General features: G+C 50.3%; 1 protein-coding gene across 9 annotated transcripts in view; it reads left to right on the top strand.

Annotated features, from left to right (window-relative positions):
* CACNA1E (calcium voltage-gated channel subunit alpha1 E) overlaps positions 1-20,797 on the top strand; it is a 371,824-nt gene that overhangs the window by 315,663 nt on the left and 35,364 nt on the right. For all 9 annotated transcript variants that reach the window (XR_004988714.2, XM_036442246.2, XM_045583159.1 and 6 more), the window contains 10 exons: positions 428-487; positions 1,208-1,314; positions 8,958-8,969; positions 10,517-10,613; positions 12,865-13,025; positions 13,558-13,695; positions 14,733-14,934; positions 15,685-15,849; positions 16,507-16,617; positions 19,939-20,022. Coding sequence is in view for 8 of the 9 variants with exons in the window: in XM_036442246.2 (XP_036298139.1) it covers positions 428-487; positions 1,208-1,314; positions 8,958-8,969; positions 10,517-10,613; positions 12,865-13,025; positions 13,558-13,695; positions 14,733-14,934; positions 15,685-15,849; positions 16,507-16,617; positions 19,939-20,022 (1,137 nt within the window). In the remaining variant the exon portion in view is untranslated. The remainder of the gene's footprint in view (positions 1-427; positions 488-1,207; positions 1,315-8,957; positions 8,970-10,516; positions 10,614-12,864; positions 13,026-13,557; positions 13,696-14,732; positions 14,935-15,684; positions 15,850-16,506; positions 16,618-19,938; positions 20,023-20,797) is intronic.

Genomic DNA, 20,797 nt, shown 5'->3' with positions numbered 1-20,797 from the left:
CTCCCGTGGGCTTGGCTGTGGAGTCTGGCATCAGACATGGGTGGTGAAGTTGAGGAGCACAACGTGGGGTCTCGGTGTGTGTCAGGAGGTAAGAGGGAGGCAGGGAGGATGGGAACGGACAAGGATTTCAGATCCTGAGCCAGAACTGGGGGAAAGGTTTGCAGGGCAGTTGAGACCCAAGAAGATAAATTCTGGCCACAGGGAGGGAAGGGCCTAGGACTGGCCCCCACGTCAGGCGCCTCCAGCCGGACCCTTTGCTCCTCTTTTCTCTGCACCCAGCTAGTGGTTGCAATTCCAAGCTTCTGTTCTGCGGTAGAAATGAGTGGGCATTGGGTGGGCAGGCAGGGATGTCTCCGTGGGCAGGCGGGAGTGTGTGTGGCCAGTGGCCACATGTAACCTCCTCCCCTGCCCGGTATGTGTCTTGCAGGTGCTGCGGTACTTTGACTATGTGTTCACTGGCGTGTTCACCTTTGAGATGGTTATAAAGGTAAGAGCCTCTAGAGCAAGCCTGGTGGGGCTGGGCTGGGTCACCTGTTTGCCCCTCTAGCCTAGTGACCTTCCCCAGGGCTGTCAGTGACAGAGCCTCGGTACGGTCTCTGCAGACCCCTCCTCAGGCCCCAGGATCCTGATGAAGCCCCTCCTGGCAGGATGTGACTGAGGAGGGCAGTTCAGGCTGGGGCAGCCCCGTGGGTATGGCCGGAGGGGGAGCCAGGCCCACTATGAGGAGGCAGTGGGCATGCAGTTACTGGGGACAGCAGCCGCCTCCCCAGCGCTCCCTGGCTTGAGCCTGGGTATGTGCCAAGGCAAAGGGTTAGACAGGGTCGGGTTTTCCTGGATTCTGTTTCGTCCCAGCTGCACTTATTGCCTCTGGTCTGTTCCCCATCACCCTGGCACCCACATTTCTCTCGTTCCCAGCCTCACCCATCTGGGATTTTCCCATCTGTGTGTTTGTGTGGCAGTGCCCCGTGGGTGAGCCATGAGGAAAGGAGGGATGTGTCGGGGCTCTGTGCCAACTGAGGGACTAATTGAGCCCTGGTGGCTATGGGACGTGGCCACGGGCTTCAGTTACATGAAGAGAGCCAGTCTCCTGCTCCCCAGGCCCCACATGGGGCTGGTTGTAGGGGCGAGGGCAGGGTTGCCCAGAGCTCAGGGCACACATTGCCCAAGCTTGAACCCAGAGCTCAGTGGCTGTTCACTTCTTCTGCAGATGATCGACCAGGGCTTGATTCTGCAGGACGGGTCCTACTTCCGAGACCTGTGGAACATCCTGGACTTCGTGGTGGTGGTGGGTGCGCTGGTGGCCTTTGCTTTGGCGTAAGTAACTCTCTCGCCTGTTGATTGCCTTCCCTCCCTCGCTCCCTCCTGAGACCCTGGCCCAGGGAGGCCATCTCCAGGGACCGCCTGAGAAACGGTTCTTGCAGAGGGGGGCCCAGAATGCTGCCCCGAGGCCCTACAGAGCCCCTCATTGCTCGGTTCTCTGGAACGAAGAGGCAGTTCTGGGAGATCTCCTCGGCTGGGACCTTTCGTCCCTCCCTGAGGCACCCCCGCCTCCAGACTCGGCTGCCTTGTGGGAAAGTCAGGTGGCCACAGTGCCAGGTTGAGTTTGGAGCCTTCTGGGCTCCCGCATGGTGATTCGGTGCTGCCTGGCCCGCGGGTGTCGTGTCCTTTGTTCAGTGAAAGGCTTTGGACAGGCAGGGGGTGGGGGCAGCGCCTCAGGAGAGGACCCAGCAGAGGACAGGACCGTGTGTGTGACCCTGCACTCCACCCCAGGCCCTCCCTCTTCATTCCCGTTGTTCTGCACGCGGCGCGCCTAACTCAAGTCAGGCCACCAGGTGAGCTGTCCTGCCCTGGATGCTAAGTCATAAACTCGCTGCTCATAATGGCTTGTCAACACAAATAGTTTAAAAGAAAAACAGCAATTCTGCTCCCACTGCCCCCTCCCCCGACTCAGGCCTGGGCATTAGTCAGACTAATGCGGGCTCCATGGCAGCCAGTGCCAGAGCTTCCCGTTGCCATGTGCCATCGTCACAAGGCGCGAAGGGAGGTTGGGACTCCCTGCCATGCAGGGGAGCTGGATTGCAGCCGCATTTGGCCTTCTCTTGCTCAGTCCCAGGCCAGGAAGGAAAAGCGTGAGTCAGTCTGCCTCTGGATGCCAGCAGGCTCCGGAATTCCCACACCTGCTCTCATCACATTCTTCTCACTGAAGAATGAGAAGACATATGTGTACCCCTTCTATAATTTTCGTAACGCTGAGTACCCCTCGTACTCATGAGAATGTAGAATTAGGCGCAGCTAAGCACAGTGCAGTGCATATCCCCACCAAACTCTTCCCGTGCCCCTGGGGGTACGTATACCACACTTTGGGAAACACTGTTTTAGGACAAGGATTGGCATCCTTTTTCTGTGAAGGGTGTGACACTGAAGTGTGTCACTCTCCTGATACTGACACGGGGCCCTCGGATGGATAAGGTCTGTGGGAGGCACACAGAGCCCGTTGTGGCGGCAGAGCTGGTTCGACTTTGTTCAGTGACTTGCAGAGTGGTGCCCAGAGGCTCAGGCGATTTAGGTTTGGAAGGGCCCTTGAGCCCCGGGACTGGCCACTCTGGTTCTGATGTAGCTTTGGGAAGGCGTGAAGAGGCGCCCCTGAGAAAGGAATAACCGTTTAGAACTGAAACGTGAGTCTGTACTCATGAGCAGCAGCGCACATCAGAACCGTCATCTCACCTGACCCCTGGCTGGCCCTCCTGTTCTCTACCCCCTGCCTGCGTCCCGGGCAGTCCCCCCCCCACCTCATGATTGCCTTTTTGGCAGCCCCCCAAGAAAGAACTAAAAAGAGGGGTCTCCCAAAGGAAGCTCTGAGTACACATTAATCTTGCGGCGGGGACAAAAGAGTGGACAGGGTCCCGCTTTGTGCAAAGAAGACCCATTTACCACCGAGCGAGACAGGTCGTCCAGCTCCATTGTTCTGGGGAAGAAAATGAAGGATTAAAATTAAATTTAGCCGTCAGGTAGCCCATTAACTGGACTCAGGCTGCCGGCCGAGCTGGAATTGGAAATTTCCAGCAGGGAGCGGAGAGGAAGATGCTGTTCCGTGAGACTCCGACTTGAAGAGTCCCCTCGAGAGAGGCTTTACCTGACTGGGCGCCAGGCAGGCACACTAAAGATGATGAATGCCCGTGGGCTCTTGGGATGCCCAGGGCTCTGTTACACTCGGGCTGCCTTGGGAAGGGTGTAGGGAGGGACAAAGTGAGAACCATGTGGAGTGAGTGCCTGTAAGAAAGAAGTTCCCAGTCTGCCTGCTCGTGGCCTTGAGTCCCAGTAGGCATGTGTCCTCTGTGCCATGTGCTGCTGGAGAACCCCTGTGGAAAGTGTGCTTGGAGAGCTTCATCATATGGAGGCCATGGGTGTGAATGCCCAAGCGTTTTCTCTTGATTAACAAGCCCAGATTTGGGAGATGGTTGGTCGTAAATGGCATCTCAGCAGGGAACAGATAGATGTTGTTCTGAGAGACCCAGGACCAAGCAGAACGAAATGGACCCATCGGAGAGCACGGCCCCATCCATGTGGTAACCAACAATATGGAGAACGAGACCCAGGAGTTAGCCCCCCGCACAGGAGAGCCAGGGAAGAGCCAGGTCCTGCAGAATTAGGAGAAAAGCCACTCACACTGTCCTCAAATGTGAAAGTAGTTTTAGAATAATCCAGGTCAGAGGAGGTCATGAGGGGAAGTGTCAGCTCCGATCATGTGACCCGCCAGCCATCTGCTTAATCCACCCTGGCAGAGGCACAGCCTAGCATTATGAATTAGTCTCCAGCTGGTATGTGTGAGGGGGTGTATCTGGCTGGACTTCAGCCAGTACCCAGACCTTCTTAGAAAGATCAGCCGACGAGAGGGTTTGGGGTGTTTAGAATGTGAAGACGAAGAACCAAGACAACAGGTCACTAGATTGACCAGATTGAATTACAAAATTGCGAGGAGGCGGTCCGACGCTCTGCTGTCTCCTGCTGTGGCTCCAAGCTTAGACAAAAGTGTCTTCCAGTGAGAGAGTGGTGATGTGTTTGCAAAGGAGGAAATTTGCAAAGGCCAACATGAGTGTGTTCAGGGAGCTTGCTGAGGTCCCTGAAGGAAAGAATTCTGCACTAACCAGTTAGCATGGAGCTGAAGTGGAGGATGTAGAGCTCACGGGTGACCCCGGAATGCTGAGCAATAGGTGAGGAAGAAAAGGGACCTTCCCACTTGGCCACAACTAAGCAGTGACGAGGTCAAAGTGCTGGCCTTGGGGTTCCCTCTCCGGAGACGAGCAGTGCCAGTGCAAAGGGGAGCGTTGCCTTCTCGTTTTCATGGGGCTTGGAGCTTAAAGTGCTTTCACCTCTGCGTGTCACTTAGCCGCAACAGGCCTGCTTTACACTTGAGAAATGGATTCCCTGAGGTCCGACTATTTGACTCGTACATAGCAAAGCCAGTTCCTAAACAATTGATTTTTAAATTTTATTTCAAGTTCAGGGCTTTCTCCACGACATTACACTCCCCTCTGTCTCAGATATTCTGGTTAGTTCCAAGCCATTAACCCCTGTCAGCTCCAAGCAGTGGCTTGGTGTGGCTCTATCCTCGGCCTCCAGCTGTTTCTGTCTCTGCCTGGAGATGGATGGGGCCTGTGTGCCTGATGGAGGAGGCATCTCTGACCTTGTCCGTCTTTTCTCTCTGTACCTGGTTCTTCCATGAACCCTCATCGGCCCTGGACTGATGAAGTATGATGGAGCAGACAGCTCAGTATTTGAGCGGGTTCCTTGGCTGTTTCCTTCTTTGGCTAAAAGCCTTCAGTGGTTTCCGCGTGGAAAGGCACTGTGACATCAGAAATGAAAACACAGGACTGAGAGTCAGGTAGCCTTAGGTCTGAATCTCAGCACTCTTCACGATTAGCTGCCTTCGCTCTCTGGACATTTATTTGCCCATCTGTACGTGGAAATGAAAAATAACTGTATTCTGATCTTGTGAGAATTAAGTAAGTTAAAATGCATTTAATCAGTGTTCAATATAGTGCGAAGCATTTAGAAAGCGTGTAATAAATGGTAGTTATTTTGCCTACCAAATCATAGTCCAGACACTTCAGCAAGGCTCAGGGCTCCTCCCAGCACAGTCCCTGCCCTCGCCTTCCCCTCAGCACATCTGTCTGTTCCTAATGTGAGGCATGCCCTCAGACCCCCTGCGGTTCTGTCCTGAGTTTGTGGGGGAGGAATGGGGGGGTTGGGAGGGGGGGTAAGGGCGGAAGGCCATGCCACCTAAGGGGGAGGTCCCCCGTGCAGGGAGAGTTGAGTTACTGCGCAGATCCACTGGAGAGCATGTTCTCCGAGGACGGGGGACTGGGACCTGAAGGGCCAGATTGCACCGAGTGATGAGTGATTACGCGTGAAGGATCTGGAGGGCCACTTGGCGACTGAGCTGGAAAAGTCTTATCTTCTACTGATGAGACGTACGAGAAACATGGCATTCTTTTCTGGAGAGCTGCTGCGGACTTAGCGGGGAGGCGGGAAGTAAATGGAAGATTGTGTGGGCCAATTAGGTCCCAGTTAAAGTGGGGCCAGGGTGGTCCGGCCTGTGAAATCAACCTCAGACTTTAACAGGAGAGTCCATTTTTAAACCTGGTAGAACTTTACTTAGTAGCTAAGCAGTGTAAAAAAATAACAAATCTGATTATATATTTAATAGCAACGACTAGCAAAGGATTCTTGGATGGTTCTATTTAAATGATGTAGGAAAAGCACGTGAGTTAAAGTGCCTCAAAGTGCGGGGAGAGTTTGTGCGGTTAGATTGATGACATCTCCTGTGTGGTCTTGCTGACTGGGACAGCGGCTTGGATAACTCTTACAAGCGTGGACATGGGAAATGTCCTTCGACCTAGCCCCGTGGTCGGCAAACTGCGGCTCTTGAGCCACATGCGGCTCTTTGGCCCCTTGAGTGTGGCTCTTCCACAAATTACACAGCCTGGGCGAGTCTATTTTGAAGAAGTTGCATTAGAAATAAATTAAGTTTAAAACATTTGGCTCTCAAAAGAAATTTCAATCGTCGTCCTGTTGCTTTTTGGCTCTGTTGAGTAATGAGTTTGCCGACCACTGGCCTAGCCCATATGTAAATTAGAGTATGTTTCAACGAACGGGGGCTAAGTTGTGGAGGCTATTCCTGATTCTCTGGCTTTGTTACCCAGCATTCCTTTCATTTCCAAGGGCAGTTTTCAAACCAGCGCTGAACATACGTTAACACAATGCGAATGAAGCGTGCCTTTCTGCAGCCACTCAGAATCGGAGCTTCCCAGCGGCAGCTCAGCAGTGTGAGGCCTGCTGGGAAATGGTTTACTTTTGACCCATGTCTGATTGCTCTCCCTGACATATCTCTGTGGGAGGCAGAGCGGGACACACAGCCCCATTCCTCACAGTGCATGGACAGCTATGTCCTAGGACCAGAGCGGACCATCATGGTGCCCCATTTTTCCAAACAAGGGACACACCCTAGGGTGGTCAGAGACCCCCTTTGTTCCATAGTATGATATTATATTGGGATTCTAGGGCATAATTTATTGTAGAGAGAAAATTCTGTCCTCTATCCAGCTGTGTGGGAGGAGCGAGAATTATTGAGCCTTTCTTCCTAAGATGGGCGTCAGTCTGAAACTTCCAAGGACCTGCTCAGATGCTGCTGGATATAAAGATCTGGGGTTAAGGACCTGGTCAAGCAAAAATGAGCACCTGGCCATTGATCCTTCACCACCTGCCCGGCCATTGATCCCCTCTGTTTGCTCATTTTGGGGATAGGGAAGGTTCTCCCATAGCTTTTGCTCAAGACGAATGCAGCCAGGGGAAAGAGGGGGACCCTAGGTCCTATATTGTTGTTTTTGTAAACTTTTCAATCAAATGATACATTTTTCCATTGCATTGAGCATACAGTTACTCTCTGATTTGTTTGCTTGTTTACTTGAGGCCTGCCTTCCCTGCTAGGCTGAGTTAAGTTTCAAGAGGGTAGGGACCTCATTTGTTTTGTTCACAACTGTGTACCCAGCACCTAGAAGGAGTCTCTGACGTGTGTGAAGGACTCCATCAGTGCTGTTAAATGAATGCATAAAGGACTACCTGACTGACCTACCTGGCGTCCTATGTGAGATGCTGTTACCATTCAGGGGAAGGCATTATCTTTGCCCACTTAACACTGAGATTATCACATGAGAGATGTAAGGTGTATGAGGCCTTGGGCTTACTTCCCAAATGAGTATCCATTTGTCATTTGCAGTGAAATTAATATAATTTTGAATAAGGGACCATTTACTGAGTAAAATGGTATTTAGAAGTTTTTGTGGTATTGGGTGGTATGACATGGGTTTGTGGAACATTAAAAAGACTTTAAGAGAAATTATCTTCACTGCAACCAGCAACTAAGAACCAAAGCCTGAATTCCAGGCACATTCTCCCAGCAGCAGGCCGGGGCACCAGGCACTGCAGGCTCACTCTCCGGGCCATCTTATGCAAGGCCCATCTCCCGGCCGCCGGTTCCTCATAGTTAAAGGACCTCGGGGATCTGTTCCAGCCCTGGATTCCGGTGCGCTGTTTGACGGAGCCCAGAGCAGAGCCTGCTGGTGCAGAGCCTAGTCCAGAGCAAGAGCTCCCAGCACCACAGCCCAGCTCTCCCTGCCAAGACCAGGCGCTCTCTCAGCCTCTCGGAATCTCTTCTCTGGCACAGGGATAGTAACATCTATGCCCTGAAGTTATTAGGGAGTCCAAATAAAGAGCAGCACTGAAAGTGCTCAGCTCAGACTCTAGCCAGGAAGAAACACGTAAAAAGTCAGCTCTCATTATTTCATTTCAAGTATTTTACATTTATGCTCTCACCCTTTTTTTTTTTATATGTTTTTTAATTGAATTTTAGAGAGCCGAAACCAGTTTGGCTCAGTAGATAGAGCGTTGGCCTTCGGACTGAAAGGTCCCAGATTCAATTCCGGTCAAGGGCATGTACCTTGGTTGCGGGCACATCCCCAGTGCAGTAGGCAGCTGATCGATGTCTCTCTCTAATCGATGTTTCTAACTCTATTTCTCTACCTTCCTCTCTGTAAAAAAAAAAAAAAAAAAAAAAAAAAAAATCAATAAAATACATTAAAAAAAATAAAAATAAAATGAATTTTAGAGAGCAGGAGAAGAGGGAGAGAAACACTGATGTGTGAAAGAAACATCAATTGCAACCTGGGTATGTGCCACACTGTTGTTACACCTCACCAGAAGAGCTCAGATGATTTTTTTTTCAAGCTGTACAGTAAGTAGCTCACAGTGGACAGTTGGCCATTTAATTTATCAAAAGGCATCCCTTCGTGTGACCTGGGGACCCTGATAGACCCACCTTGCCCGTATTTCGAGGCGGTTTTATGGTGTTTCTCATCTGTGCTTTTTAGAGATGTCAGAGTGCCCTTCCTAGGTTGGTCACGTGGCCCCTGTTTGAATGAAGTCCTTCTTCAGCATAAATATGCCAGGATGACTTGAAGGCCTTTCCAGAGAGGTAAATTCTGGCCCAGAACAGGTGTCATTCCTCCAGCTGGTTTCTTATAAACTCACTGGAAACAGTGTTTGTCTGAAGATGGCTAAAGAAATGGGAATAAAAGCCCGAATTTAGAAAACTTGAGTCGCACGAGGCTCGGTGGAATAAAGAACCACATGGGAAATGCCGCCTGCTTGGAGGCAGCCGCACCCTCTACCTTCGCAAGTGGGAGGGGCTGGGGAGCAGTGGGTGCTGGCCTTGCTTTCACAAAGCCTGTGGGCGGCGCAGGTGCCAAGGCCTTGAGGCTGTGAGCGGACCGCACGGGCCTGTGTGCCTCCAGTTTCCTGTCTGGGAAGATTCCCTTTGTCCACCAAGTTTCTGATCTTCTTTCTCCCCACCCCCTCTTCTCTCTCTTTTTTAAACTGCTTTCTGCTTGGATCCTCCATAGAAACGCTTTGGGGTAAATATTATTCTCAATTTTCTTTGAAGGAAAGGGCTGGGTGGGAGGAGGGAGAAAGCATGCATGGGAGGGGAGAGGGTTGGTTAGGGATGGCACAGTGAGTTTATGTGAGTGCTGAGTTTTCACTGACACCCGAGAGGATGCAAATTAGGAGTCAAAATGACCCTTCTTCTGATTGTTTTGAATAAGTAGTTGGCTTTGCCTTTTTTAATAGTTAGATAGATGACCCTGATACAGTAAAAAAAAAAAAGTTAATAAAATATACAAAGCCCCTATATGCAAAAGACCTTATCGAGGTGACATTTTTGGATTATCTATGTCCACCTCCAGAGGTGACTTGGAGGTCATGGCCTATGACCTTTGAGAGGGTCTTTAAATTTACAATCTGAGCGTAGCCAGCATTTCCTGAGTTACATTAAATGCCCCCGACCTGGGATGGACTTACCTCCCTATCAGGGGTGGGGGTGACAGGAAGGGCCCACCGGATGTTCTGGGCCCCGTCGCTCAGGCAGTTGGCGTGATGGTCATCCGGGCCACCCCGAGGGAAGAACCAGAGCCTGAGCTCAGGACGGAGAGTCTCATCCGCTCCGTCTGCGTGTTTTACAAACTGCAGTTGTTTGGATTGAATGCAAAGATCTCAGGGGATGAGCAGGGTGGAGAGAGAGTGCGGGTTGATTTATTCCCTTCATTCAAACAGAAAAGAAATGCATTGTATCTATGAGAAGCAAACATTGCCAAGAGGCTGCGGATGGCGGGCCGTTGGCTGTGGGGGCGGATGGAGGGGGCAGGCTCTGCAGTCTGGGCCTCCTCCCAGCGCCGGGCGCTCTGCAGTCTGTGCTGGGTGCTCAGCATCCAAAATGGGGAGGGACTGCGGAGAGAGCCAGCCACACGGATCACTGGCGTGTGAGCCAAGGTCCTGGCAAGAAGCCCGCATGACCTGCCATCTCTGGAACAGGCAGAGCAGCCCAGCACAGCAAGGGTGTCAGGGCTCCACCAGCTGTCCTCGCCCTGCTCTCCCCTGAACTGATGAACTCTGCTGAGGTGACAAACCTTAGAGTCAAAGACAGGGCGAGGCCAAGCCCCCTAAGGAGACTTGCTCTCAGCCATGGGGTACTAATTCCTTTACCCAATATCACCGGAGCCTCTGCCACTGCAGAAGCAGTAGCCTGGGCACGGCGGGGATCCACAGTGTGTGACCATCATGTTCCCTAGTCAAGTTCTCTTCCTTGTTCATTTTGCCAGGGAGCTAATTAGCAACATTCCGCTGGCTGCTAGGAAGAGGAAGTGGTCATTAACATGTGTGCATGGATGCCTCTGTGTGTGTGCATGGATGCCTGTGTGTGCCTCTATGTGAGGATATGTGTGTGTGTGTGTGTGCATATGAGTGTGCACCATGGGGAGTGCCTTGACAAGTTTCCCAAAGCATGTCTTGTGGGGTCTCCCAGAAGGACCCAGTTCCTGGTCTGGGGCCTACCTCTCCCCCTTTCCTCGGTGGGTAAGCGGAAATGTGAATGTCTCTGTGACTCCCTGGGGACTCTTCCCTGCAGAACCAACAAGGGGCGGGACATCAAGACCATCAAGTCTCTGCGAGTGCTCCGGGTGCTGAGGCCTCTGAAGACCATCAAGCGCCTGCCCAAGCTCAAGGTAACGCTTTCCGAGTTTCTTCTCACAAGTCCTCTTTGCCCATGCTCTCTCTGCAGCAAGTTGGCTTGCTTTTGTAGAATTGTTTTCTGGGAATATTCCTGTTGTGCACACATGGGAACTTAAGTTCTTTCCATGTACCTGGCAGCATCCCAGGAAATCTGTGAAGAGGCTTTGCCTCTAGCATTCTGCCTCACGTGACGGTTTGTACACTCTGGTTGTGGCCTGTCACTCAGGACAAAACCATGTGACTGTCCCGGAGCCTCTCAGATGGAAGCAGCGGGGCCGCTGTCTGTGGTCTCCACGGGTATTTCCCTCCTTGAGATTCTGGAGCAGGACGGACTCTGGCACTGGCCCTTCCAGTTTGAGGCACAGCTAGGTCAGTCGCTTGCCCCAGAGGCATTTGGGGCAGAAGCAGAGAAGAAACGGGGAAGTGAGCTAGGGTGCTTAGGTTCTTCCTGTTGCAGGACCTGTGTTTGCTTTCACAGGCAGGTCATCTGGTTCTCCTGCTCCTGACAGGTGCCCTCCCTGCTCAACCGCCCTGGGCTCCTCCCCACTTCTTCCTGCCCTCGGGGTGTGCTTTCCCAGTCCAGCCCTGTTTGCTACAGGGTGAACCTATCTCTCCTTCCCCTGCCCACCCCCCCACCCCCCACACACACACGTCCTTTGCTGTTATGGAAAAGGAAGTGTCCTGGGAGAAAAGTTGTCTCCTGCATTCCTGTGAATGCTTCCTAGTTCCCCTTCCTCGTTGGGTTCATATATTCTAGAATATTCCCCACCATCCCCTCTGCCTCCCCCATGTTGCCCTCAGCACATTGTTTGCCTTTCCACCCTCTGGCTCTGCAGAGGCAGCAAAACCAACTGGATTTATCGAAGGCGGGGACTGCAGGGAAGTGAGTTCTGAAAGCCCCCTACCTGGCAGGTCCATGGCTTCCTCTCAGAGCACAGGGCCCTGGCTGCCTGCACGGGTTCCCAGGAGGCTCATCCCCCACTGAAAGTGTCCTCACTGCCTGCTTTCCCTGCCCTGCCTTCCCGCCAAGAGGAGCCACCTCCCACAGTGTCGGGCAGTCTTTTACGTACTGCTTATGACACCCTCTACCTGGTACAGGGCCCACCGCTGGGCCAGGACTGGGCCAGTGCCCACAGGTGTTTGTTCCCTTCTGTCCCACCCCGACCAGATTTGGGCGGGAGACCTGAGCCCTGACCACTCTTGTGTCTCCTCTCTTTCACCCTATGTGGGTCCTGGGGAGGGTACAGGTGGCGTGATGAGATTAGGTAACAGACTGGAGGGCGACCCCCACCTTGGTTAATTCCATTTAATGAAGAAGAGCTGGCTCCTCTCCCTGTCGCTCGGTCACCGAAGGAGATGTAGGTGGCCCTGGCGGTTCCACAAGGCTACGTGTCACTCACAGTCCCCGCAGTGTTGAACTAATTACACCAGCAGTGTTCACCCCGCCCTGCGAAGAGCGACCGCAGAGATGCGATATGCCACCGTGCGCCAGACGCTCCAGTGAGCTAAACCTAAAAACCTAGAAAATAACCTAAAAATGGCCTGAGATGTGTTCATAGTACTCCCATGTTACTGCACATGGCTTAGGGCTTAGAGCAGCTTCTCCCAATAGGAATCCATTGCCCCTTTAACTGAATATCCTGCTTCCATGTCCATCCCTTCCCTTACCATCTGTTGCATCTCTATCCCAGCTTTCAGCTGGAGAACATTTACGTAAAGGGTTGAATGTAATTGAAGCAAGTGCATGAACTTGCGTTAAAATGGACAAAGATGATAGTTTATTATCATTCCAATCCATTTAGAAAGCTAAAGAGAAAACGACATATTCAGTATACGAATCAAATCTAAGAATGTCACCAAATACATGAATTGTCAGGAAACAAGCTATTTAATGGCTGGAATGGGCTGAATGAACCCAAAGATCCCTTTCTGCAGTGAAGTTCTGTCTTCCCGCTAGATAGAGCGCACCTAAGGGGTTCCTCCATTGCCTGATGGCATCCGTCTCTCTTGCTCTGGGGTCGCTGTCAGATTCAGAGCATGTGTCCCCTTCTCAGGTGGTGGGTCCTTGGAGTCATGACCAGCTTGGGAGCCAGCTCTGAGTCCCAGGAGTGTCACTGCTGAGCAAGGCGAGGCCTTCTGAGGCGCTGCTCAGTGGGCCGGCTCGTGGTGGTGTGGCCCCAGCTCAGCTCTAGGCAAATGCTCAGGCCCTTCCGGGACTCACACCCTGGGCTCTTCTGTGCACAGGCTGTCTTTGACTGCGTGGTGACCTCATTGAAGAACGTCTTCAACATCCTCATCGTCTACAAGCTCTTCATGTTCATCTTTGCTGTTATCGCCGTCCAGCTTTTCAAGGGCAAGTTCTTTTATTGCACAGACAGTTCCAAGGACACAGAGAAGGAGTGCATGTAAGTGCCACCACACAGCCCATCCACACCGCTCACGTTCAGCTGAAGCGTCTTCCCAGGAGGCCTACGTGACCTCCATATGTAGCTCTATTCTTTCATGCCCTTCACGTTCCTCTTTTAGAAAAAGGCAAAATGGGAGGTTGCTAAACTTTGATTAAGCACCTTTTTTTGTGTCCAACGTGGTACCTGGCATTTTACCTCATATATATATATATATATATATACATATTTTTTTAATCTTAAATCAACATAACCACCTTTTGAGATAAGTTTTATTTGCATCTTCACGATGTGGAAGCTGCGGCTCTGAAAGTTTAAGTCCGTTGCTGAAAGGATTAGGAGTCAATCTTCTATGTCTATTGGGCACCAAACCCCATTTTTATTCCAGGCATACACTGCCTTTGAGTAAAATTCTCTTTTCATTGCATTTGTATGCTGACCGGTTACCCTGCATCATTGAAGTCTACAGCATTCCCTGACTCACCATGAGCTTCAGGGAAGGGGCTCTGTTTCGTTTCTGCACTGATTTTAGAGGCAACTATGTAGATCACGAGAAAAACAAGATGGAGGTGAAAGGTCGGGAATGGAAGCGCCATGAGTTCCACTACGACAACATCATCTGGGCTCTGCTGACCCTCTTCACCGTCTCCACCGGGGAAGGATGGCCTCAGTGAGTGATGAGCTTGCTTGTCTGTGAGTGGGGGTCGGACCGAGTGGTTGCCTTTGAAAAGCCAATTCAAGATGAACCAGGATAGCCCTTAGTGATTACACCAGGGAGAGTAAGTGGCTCTGAGTGGGTGAGAGAGGCAGAAGAAAGAATGGAGATCCTTGAGGCAAAAACTGAGAGGGAGATGACAAAGTCTACTAAATATTTGAAACTCTTAATGTTTTACCCAAGTATTGAGGAGTTGAGTGGAGCCATTGTAATCCTATAGAACAAGTAAGTTTTGAACAACTTTCTATCCCTTACAAGAGTCCCTAGGAGTTCTTTTAAACAGGTTTCTCCTCCAAGCTTGCCCTACACCTGAGGACTGAGGCTTGGGGATGAGCTGTGAGACCCCAGATATATTTTCTGTGATCACACCTCTTCTAAAAAAGACAACAATATAGTTTCTTTTTTTCAAAAGATTTTTTGTTGTTGTTATATTTAAGAGAGGACGGGAGAGGGAGAGAGAGAAATGTGGATGTGAGCAAAACATCGACTGGCTGCCTCCTGCACACCCCCTACCAGAGGTCCAGCCCACAACCCAGGCATGCGCCCTGACCAGGAGTTGAACAAGCAACTTTTTGGTGTATGGGTCAATGTCCAACCAACTGAGCCACACCGATCAGGGAAGAATGTAGTTTTATGCTCCCTGAGCTGTACCGTGACTTCTCAGAGACTTGGCAGTTACCAAGACATCCCATGCTCTTGTTGGCGGCAAAATGCCAAGTGGAAATCCAAGAGTCTCTTGGCATTGAATATGACAACCCAAACTATCAAATAATGTCATTCTGCTGCTCAGCAGTTAAATGGCCTGATGGAGTGGCCTAGAAAGGCAGTGCATTGAGGGTCACTGACTCCCCACCAACTTGGTTATTATGGACCCCAAATATATTAATGAAAGTTCTGCACAGTCAAGGAGGTCAGACAAGGAAATTATAACAGGTCAGAGCGGCGGCCAAGATGGCCGTCTGCCAGCGGCGCCCCCAATCCTGTCCCTGCAGAGTGTTGCAGCATTCTGTCGATGTGACAGAGGAAGACCGAGGCCCGAGCCGCAGCAACCGCATGGAGATGTCCATCTTCTACGTGGTCTACTTCGTGGTCTTTCCATTTTTCTTCGTCAACATCTTCGTGGCCCTCATCATCATCACCTTCCAGGAGCAAGGGGACAAGATGATGGAGGAGTGCAGCCTGGAGAAGAATGAGGTGGGTCCGGCAGTTTGCAGCGTGGGCAGCCGGGGCCCCAGGAAGGGACTCAGACCAGCAGTTACGTTTGGGTCCATAATAACCAAGTTGGTGAGGAAGGAAGACAATCTCCTTACCTTAAGGTTTATAGGGAGGAGGTGGGGGGAATTACTCAGCCATTAAATAAACTCTTTTTGAGCATCTGCTCTGTGGAAGGCCAAAGAGTGGGGGGTATGGTGGGGCGTGATTAAGACACCTGGTCACCTAGCCGTGTTGCTCTGTGGCCCATGTTTGCTATAAAGGAAGGGGATATGGTTCGTTTATGACCGCTCTTCTAGTAACAAGCAGAGTTCCGGTAGATGGTAGGGTCCATTATTTTTATAATGGAAGTGAATTAGAAACCGGGACTATAAAAGAAATGCATCAAGTGCTATGGGAAAGCACAGAGAGATTTTGCCTTCTGACCGAGGGCATCAGATAAAGCTTCCTGCCTAACATCTTTGCCACACACCATGTGAAAAGGACATTATTAATAACAATTAAGTTCTTACCCCATGTGACAACCCCCCCCCCTAGTTTTGTGTATTCATTTACGGTGGCATCTCATCTACAATGTTGTCCAGACAATCCCTCTTGCCATTTTTACATCTTCTTATGCCGCCCTATGTTTAATACGCTGTCCTCTACTTCGAACCGTCTACCAGAGCCACGGATGTGCAAGGCTCAGGGGATTGGGACTTGGGCCAATAACCAATCACGACTTTCCTACAGAGGGCATGTATCGACTTCGCCATCAGCGCCAAGCCGCTCACCCGCTACATGCCGCAGAACAGGCACACCTTCCAGTACCGCGTTTGGCACTTTGTGGTGTCTCCATCCTTTGAGTACACCATCATGGCCATGATCGCCTTGAACACCATCGTGCTGATGATGAAGGTGAGAGGGTGGTGGCCGGGGGCATTGGGGCAGGCGAACCTCAGGGACTCTTCCCTCACAGAGCAATTGCGTGTTCACCCAAGACACTCACCTTACCGGTGTGAGGGTCCTTGCCTGCTTTTCTGTCATGGATTCCCTTTTTGATCTTCTCTCATTCAATGGCCCAGCCTCCGGGTCTTTGGGGCAAAGTTCGGTGAAACATAGCAGCTGCCCAGTAGTTCCCAAGCCCAGAGGTTGTGATGGCACTGAGTTTCAGACAAGGGTGGGCATGTATGGAGATGTAGGTGATCACAGGGTTCTAATGGGGCGTTGGAAGAGATCTGACCCTGTTTAATACTAAATGGGCAAATTTTAATTCTGGAAAAGGTTTCTGTCCTGCCCACCCTCCTCTTAAGAAGATTGGCTTTTGCTAATAAGTAGCCTTGGGGGAGGGTCTGTGTTTCTCTCCATTTTGTTTCCTTATTCCTTATGGAATATCTAAGTCTTCCCTATGGAATATGTAAGTCTTCTCCACAGAATTCCATGTTGGTCTTTCCTGCACCACATGCCAGAGTGCCTCCCAAGGGGAGGGGTGAGAGATGGCCAGCCTCGGGGACATGGAATACCCCTCTCACTTTAAGGGTTGGTTCTTTCTCTCCTCTTTTCTCTTCCTGGCAGTACTACTCTGCGCCCTGCACTTATGAGCTGGCCCTGAAGTACCTGAATATCGCCTTCACCATGGTGTTCTCCTTGGAATGTGTCCTGAAGATCATCGCGTTCGGCTTCTTGGTGAGTCATGGGATGTATCCTCCTCACATTTCTCCATGGCCTTTGTGGGAAGGAGGGTGGGTACCACTACTCAAAAAGTGTTCGGTACCTGACCACCTAATGGTGGGCTCCTTTTGGCTACCCAGTAAACTGCCGTGAAGACAAGGCAATGGTGGCTGGGAGAAAGGGCAAAGGATAGGAGAGCTCCACGCTCATCCAGCTGTCTGCTCTGGTCCTGTCCGATTCCATCGGTGGTTCAGGGGTGACAGTCATTGGGTCTCACTAGCACTGCGATTTATCCATTGCTAGGGAGCAAAGCAAGGACTGAACTAATAAACCTAAAGTGCTCATTTACTGTAAAAGGTATAAAATTTTATAACTCAAATGGGAAAATAGCTGTCCCTCTTGGCCTCAAACATAGTTGATAATAGGTTTTACCTAATGTGCCTCCTCCCCTTAGTTACACAAAGAGTAATTTCTGCCAGCAAAAATGTTTATTAAGCTTATAAAAGCTAATGACCTTTGAAGTGTGGGTGGGAGAGAGGGGTGTGTGTATTCTGGACTTGGGTTTGGGAAGGGCTGGGATGAGTTTGTATGGCATGAGTCCTCCTCTGACTTTTGAACTACTAATTGTAATCGGCAAATTCTTGCATCCGCTCTCAAGAGTGTGAAGCAAACCTAGCTGCTGATTGCTTCAGTGTCCTGTAAACAAGAGAGTCCTCTCGGCCCCCACCCCCTTGCTTCAGTGTTTACAGGGAGACCAGTGGGCTGCACTGGAAATCCACTTGACAGCTGCTTCCCACGTATTTCACGTGCGCTTCTATTCCAAACGTGTATCCGGGTTTCTCTGCAAGAAGGGAAACTTTGCCTGTTGTCTGAATACCGGGCTCGATAATTGCTAGTGGCTGATTGTGGGGTTGCTTTGCTCTCTTAATGGCCCTTTGAAAAGTCATTTATTTGATGGCTTGGGGAGGAGAGTTGAAGGAAACCCATTGCAGGTGGCCGCATTGTTGTCTGCCTCGCTTCCTTTTGAGTGTTTTGAGACTTGAGAGTCGGGGGAATAAAAGAGTGAAAAGAAACTACCACCAACAAAGATGCCTGGGTGATACAGTCTAGCCCCAAGTGCGGGGTGAGCGGGGTGATAGAGAAGTGGTACCACAACGAGGGAAATTTCCCCGTGCGTCTTGATTACTTGCATGTGGTGTTGATGCTACCTGTGACTTCAGTCCCCAATTGCGTGTCTAATTGTGGTAAATGCTGAATACAGACTTAAAAGCTTAACCAGACGATTTGGCCCCAAAGCCTGCTTCCTTCCCACCCTCACCCCCATATTGTCATTCAAGGTTTTGAGACATCTCCACACTGTGAAAGGCACCACTAGTCCCAGGTACGTCTTTATGTTGATAGAGTACTCTTGGCCCCCTGTCCAGTCTTCTCAGTGACTGAAATAGCCATGGCCGATAGCATCATTAGCATTATTGTTGTTCATTTAAATGAGGAAACTGAAGGTCAGAAAAATCGTGTCATTCTTTTGAGGATTACACCATAAAAGGCAGTAGAATTGAAAAGTGTAATGGGGGGGGGGGGGAGAAAAAGAGGGAGAGAATAAACATATACTGTTGCCTATTAAGTACCAGATACTTTACATATTATTCATTTCAGCTTCATATCAGCTCTCTTCAATAGGCACTGGTCTTCCTTAAGGATGAACTAGGGCTCTGATAGACTGAATGCTTTGTCCAGGGTTCCTACAAGACAGAGCCAGCATTCAGATCCTGGTCTGCCTGACTTGGAAGCCCACACTCTGTCCACCGTAATGTACTATTCTGACCACATTGTGGATGCCCTACAATGCTGTGGGAAAGCATCCTCACCTGGAATCCAGGGCTTCCATCCTCTGAGACCTGGCTGTGTATTCTCTCTGCTCTATGTGGGAAGCAGCAGAGGGAGATCCAAGTACTAGGCACCTGCCCCAGGTTGGGGATAAGAGGGACTTGGAGACTCGCCTTGGCTCCAGTCATGAAGGAGTAGGTATCCGCCATGGAAAGTGTGGTTGTGAGGCTGTGTTCTCCCTTTTCTCTCTCTGCCTGGCAGGTACATCTGACTTTGGAGTCAGACAAGCCTCACTTTGCTCATCCATAAAATGAGGAACAGTAGCCACCTTGCAGACTCTGATACTTGTTGTGTGTATCCAATTAGGCCGTATGCCCAAGGCATCTAAGGCTTCCAGTCTGGAGTAGGTGTTCGTTACACATAGCTCATCTCCCCACACTCCTTTCCTATTTTTGTCTCTTCCCCACCCTTCTCACCAACCCTACCACTCAGCATTTCTTGAACATAGGTGTCACTATCTACCTGTAAACTCCATAGGAGGAATAAATGAATCGAAAGAATGCCATGGGCCTGGCCCAGTTTCTGGCGCACACAGCAGGGACGCACTGATGCCAGCCATGAGGATGGGAGGGGGTACACTTCTATAGTGCTCTGAGAGTGCTATGGGCAAGCGGGTGACATCGGGAGACCTGGGTGTGCCGTGTATTTTAAGGAAAACAGTCCAAGGTCTTTGCTCACCTGAGCCCTGGAAATGGCCGCATAGCCCACTCTTTCTGTTGGACAGAGTGTTAGCTGATTGGTGGATTTCCCGGGTCCTTTGTTTCTCTTCCATCTCCTTTGACCCACTCGTTTTATGATTACTTCCTGGTTCTTTATTTCATTACACCCCCTCAAAAGGAGTAACAGAGCACAGGAAAATGGGGGGAGGGGAATCACGTCTGTTCATTCTATTGCAGATCACCCATTGGTTTGAAAGGCTCAATGGAGTTAGAGGGGATTTTAGCACATCTTTCATCTTTAGTCACTTGGGACATCGCTGTGACTTTTATTAATAATTGAAAGTCAGAGCTGTATATTTACAGGGTCACGTGATACAAAATGGATAGAGTTATGGTTGTAGAAATCCTTGAAATAATATTGTAAGTAATTTGATTGCCTTGTAGGTGACAATGATCTTTCTTTTCCTTGGATTTATCATGTTCTTGGCCACAAATCTCTTCCTTACATATAAGCTTTTTAGTGACACCTTCAATAGCAAGGTCTTCAAATAGTGATGGAACTGCTTCCCAAATGAGAAATTCCTAAATTAGTAAAGGAGACAGCATTTCTGGTGTGAAATAGGAAACTGAAGCCAATGATGGAATGAACTTGTACATAAATTAACAAGTTTCCATTCCAAGTGACGAAGTTATGTAATAAAAGTTATCTTTCCCCCAGTTTTTCTTTTCTTCCTGGCTTTCTTTTCCTCCTTTTTTTCCTGATGCCCCCATGGCTGACTTCTCTTGGCAGAACTACTTCCGAGACACCTGGAATATCTTCGACTTCATCACCGTGATCGGCAGCATCACAGAAATCATTCTGACGGACAGCAAGGTGAGTGGCTGGAGAGCTGGTCTCTAAGCTTGGCCCCGAAGTAGCATCTAAGAAAACCCTCTGCACGTTCAGTCTGTTTTAAACTCATCAAACCAAACCCGTGGCCCTCTGAGTGTGGGGAGTTCACGTCCTCACTCCTGAGCGCTAGCCAGAAAATGTAGACGTCGGAGGGCCCTGGATCTCACGGAAGCCTCGCTTTGTTTGCATGACTCACATAGCAGACATCTCCTGGAGAGAGTGGAATGGAGAGAGAGAGGGTCAGAAGAGACCTAGTGTCTAGGAGTTTTTGCCCCCAAAGTTGTTAGACCTGAATCGTTTCCCTAAACCAGTGGTCGGCAAACCGTGGCTCGTGAGCCACATGCGGCTCTTTGGCCCCTTGAGTGTGGCTCTTCCACAAAATACCATGGCCTGGGCGAGTCTATTTTGAAGAAGTGGCGTTAGAAGATCTTTAAGCTGAAAACATCTGGCTCTCAAAAGAAATTTCAATCGTTGTACTATTGATATTTGGCTCTGTTGACTAATGAGTTTGCCGACCACTGGCCTAAGCTGTTCATCCTAAAGAAGACTCGGAGAGATCCTAGGAACTCTCTTGGGATCCTGGCGTAGAGCTGTTCTTTTGGAATCTTAAGTGCAGAGGTAGGATTTACCGAAGACTAGCAGGTTGTTTCTGTCTAACTCAGGGCACCCCCCAAGGTACTTCCTGCCCTTCTCCCTGGGAATAGCAGGCAGGCCTGAGGAAGCAGGAAGAGATGGTCCTCACTGGCCCCTCAGCCGG

Source organism: Pipistrellus kuhlii, unplaced genomic scaffold (assembly GCF_014108245.1).
Source record: "Pipistrellus kuhlii isolate mPipKuh1 unplaced genomic scaffold, mPipKuh1.p scaffold_m20_p_18, whole genome shotgun sequence".
Classification (NCBI taxonomy): domain Eukaryota; kingdom Metazoa; phylum Chordata; class Mammalia; order Chiroptera; family Vespertilionidae; genus Pipistrellus; species Pipistrellus kuhlii.
Note: the sequence above shows the minus strand (reverse complement) of the source record. Positions and strands in the feature narration are given on the sequence as shown.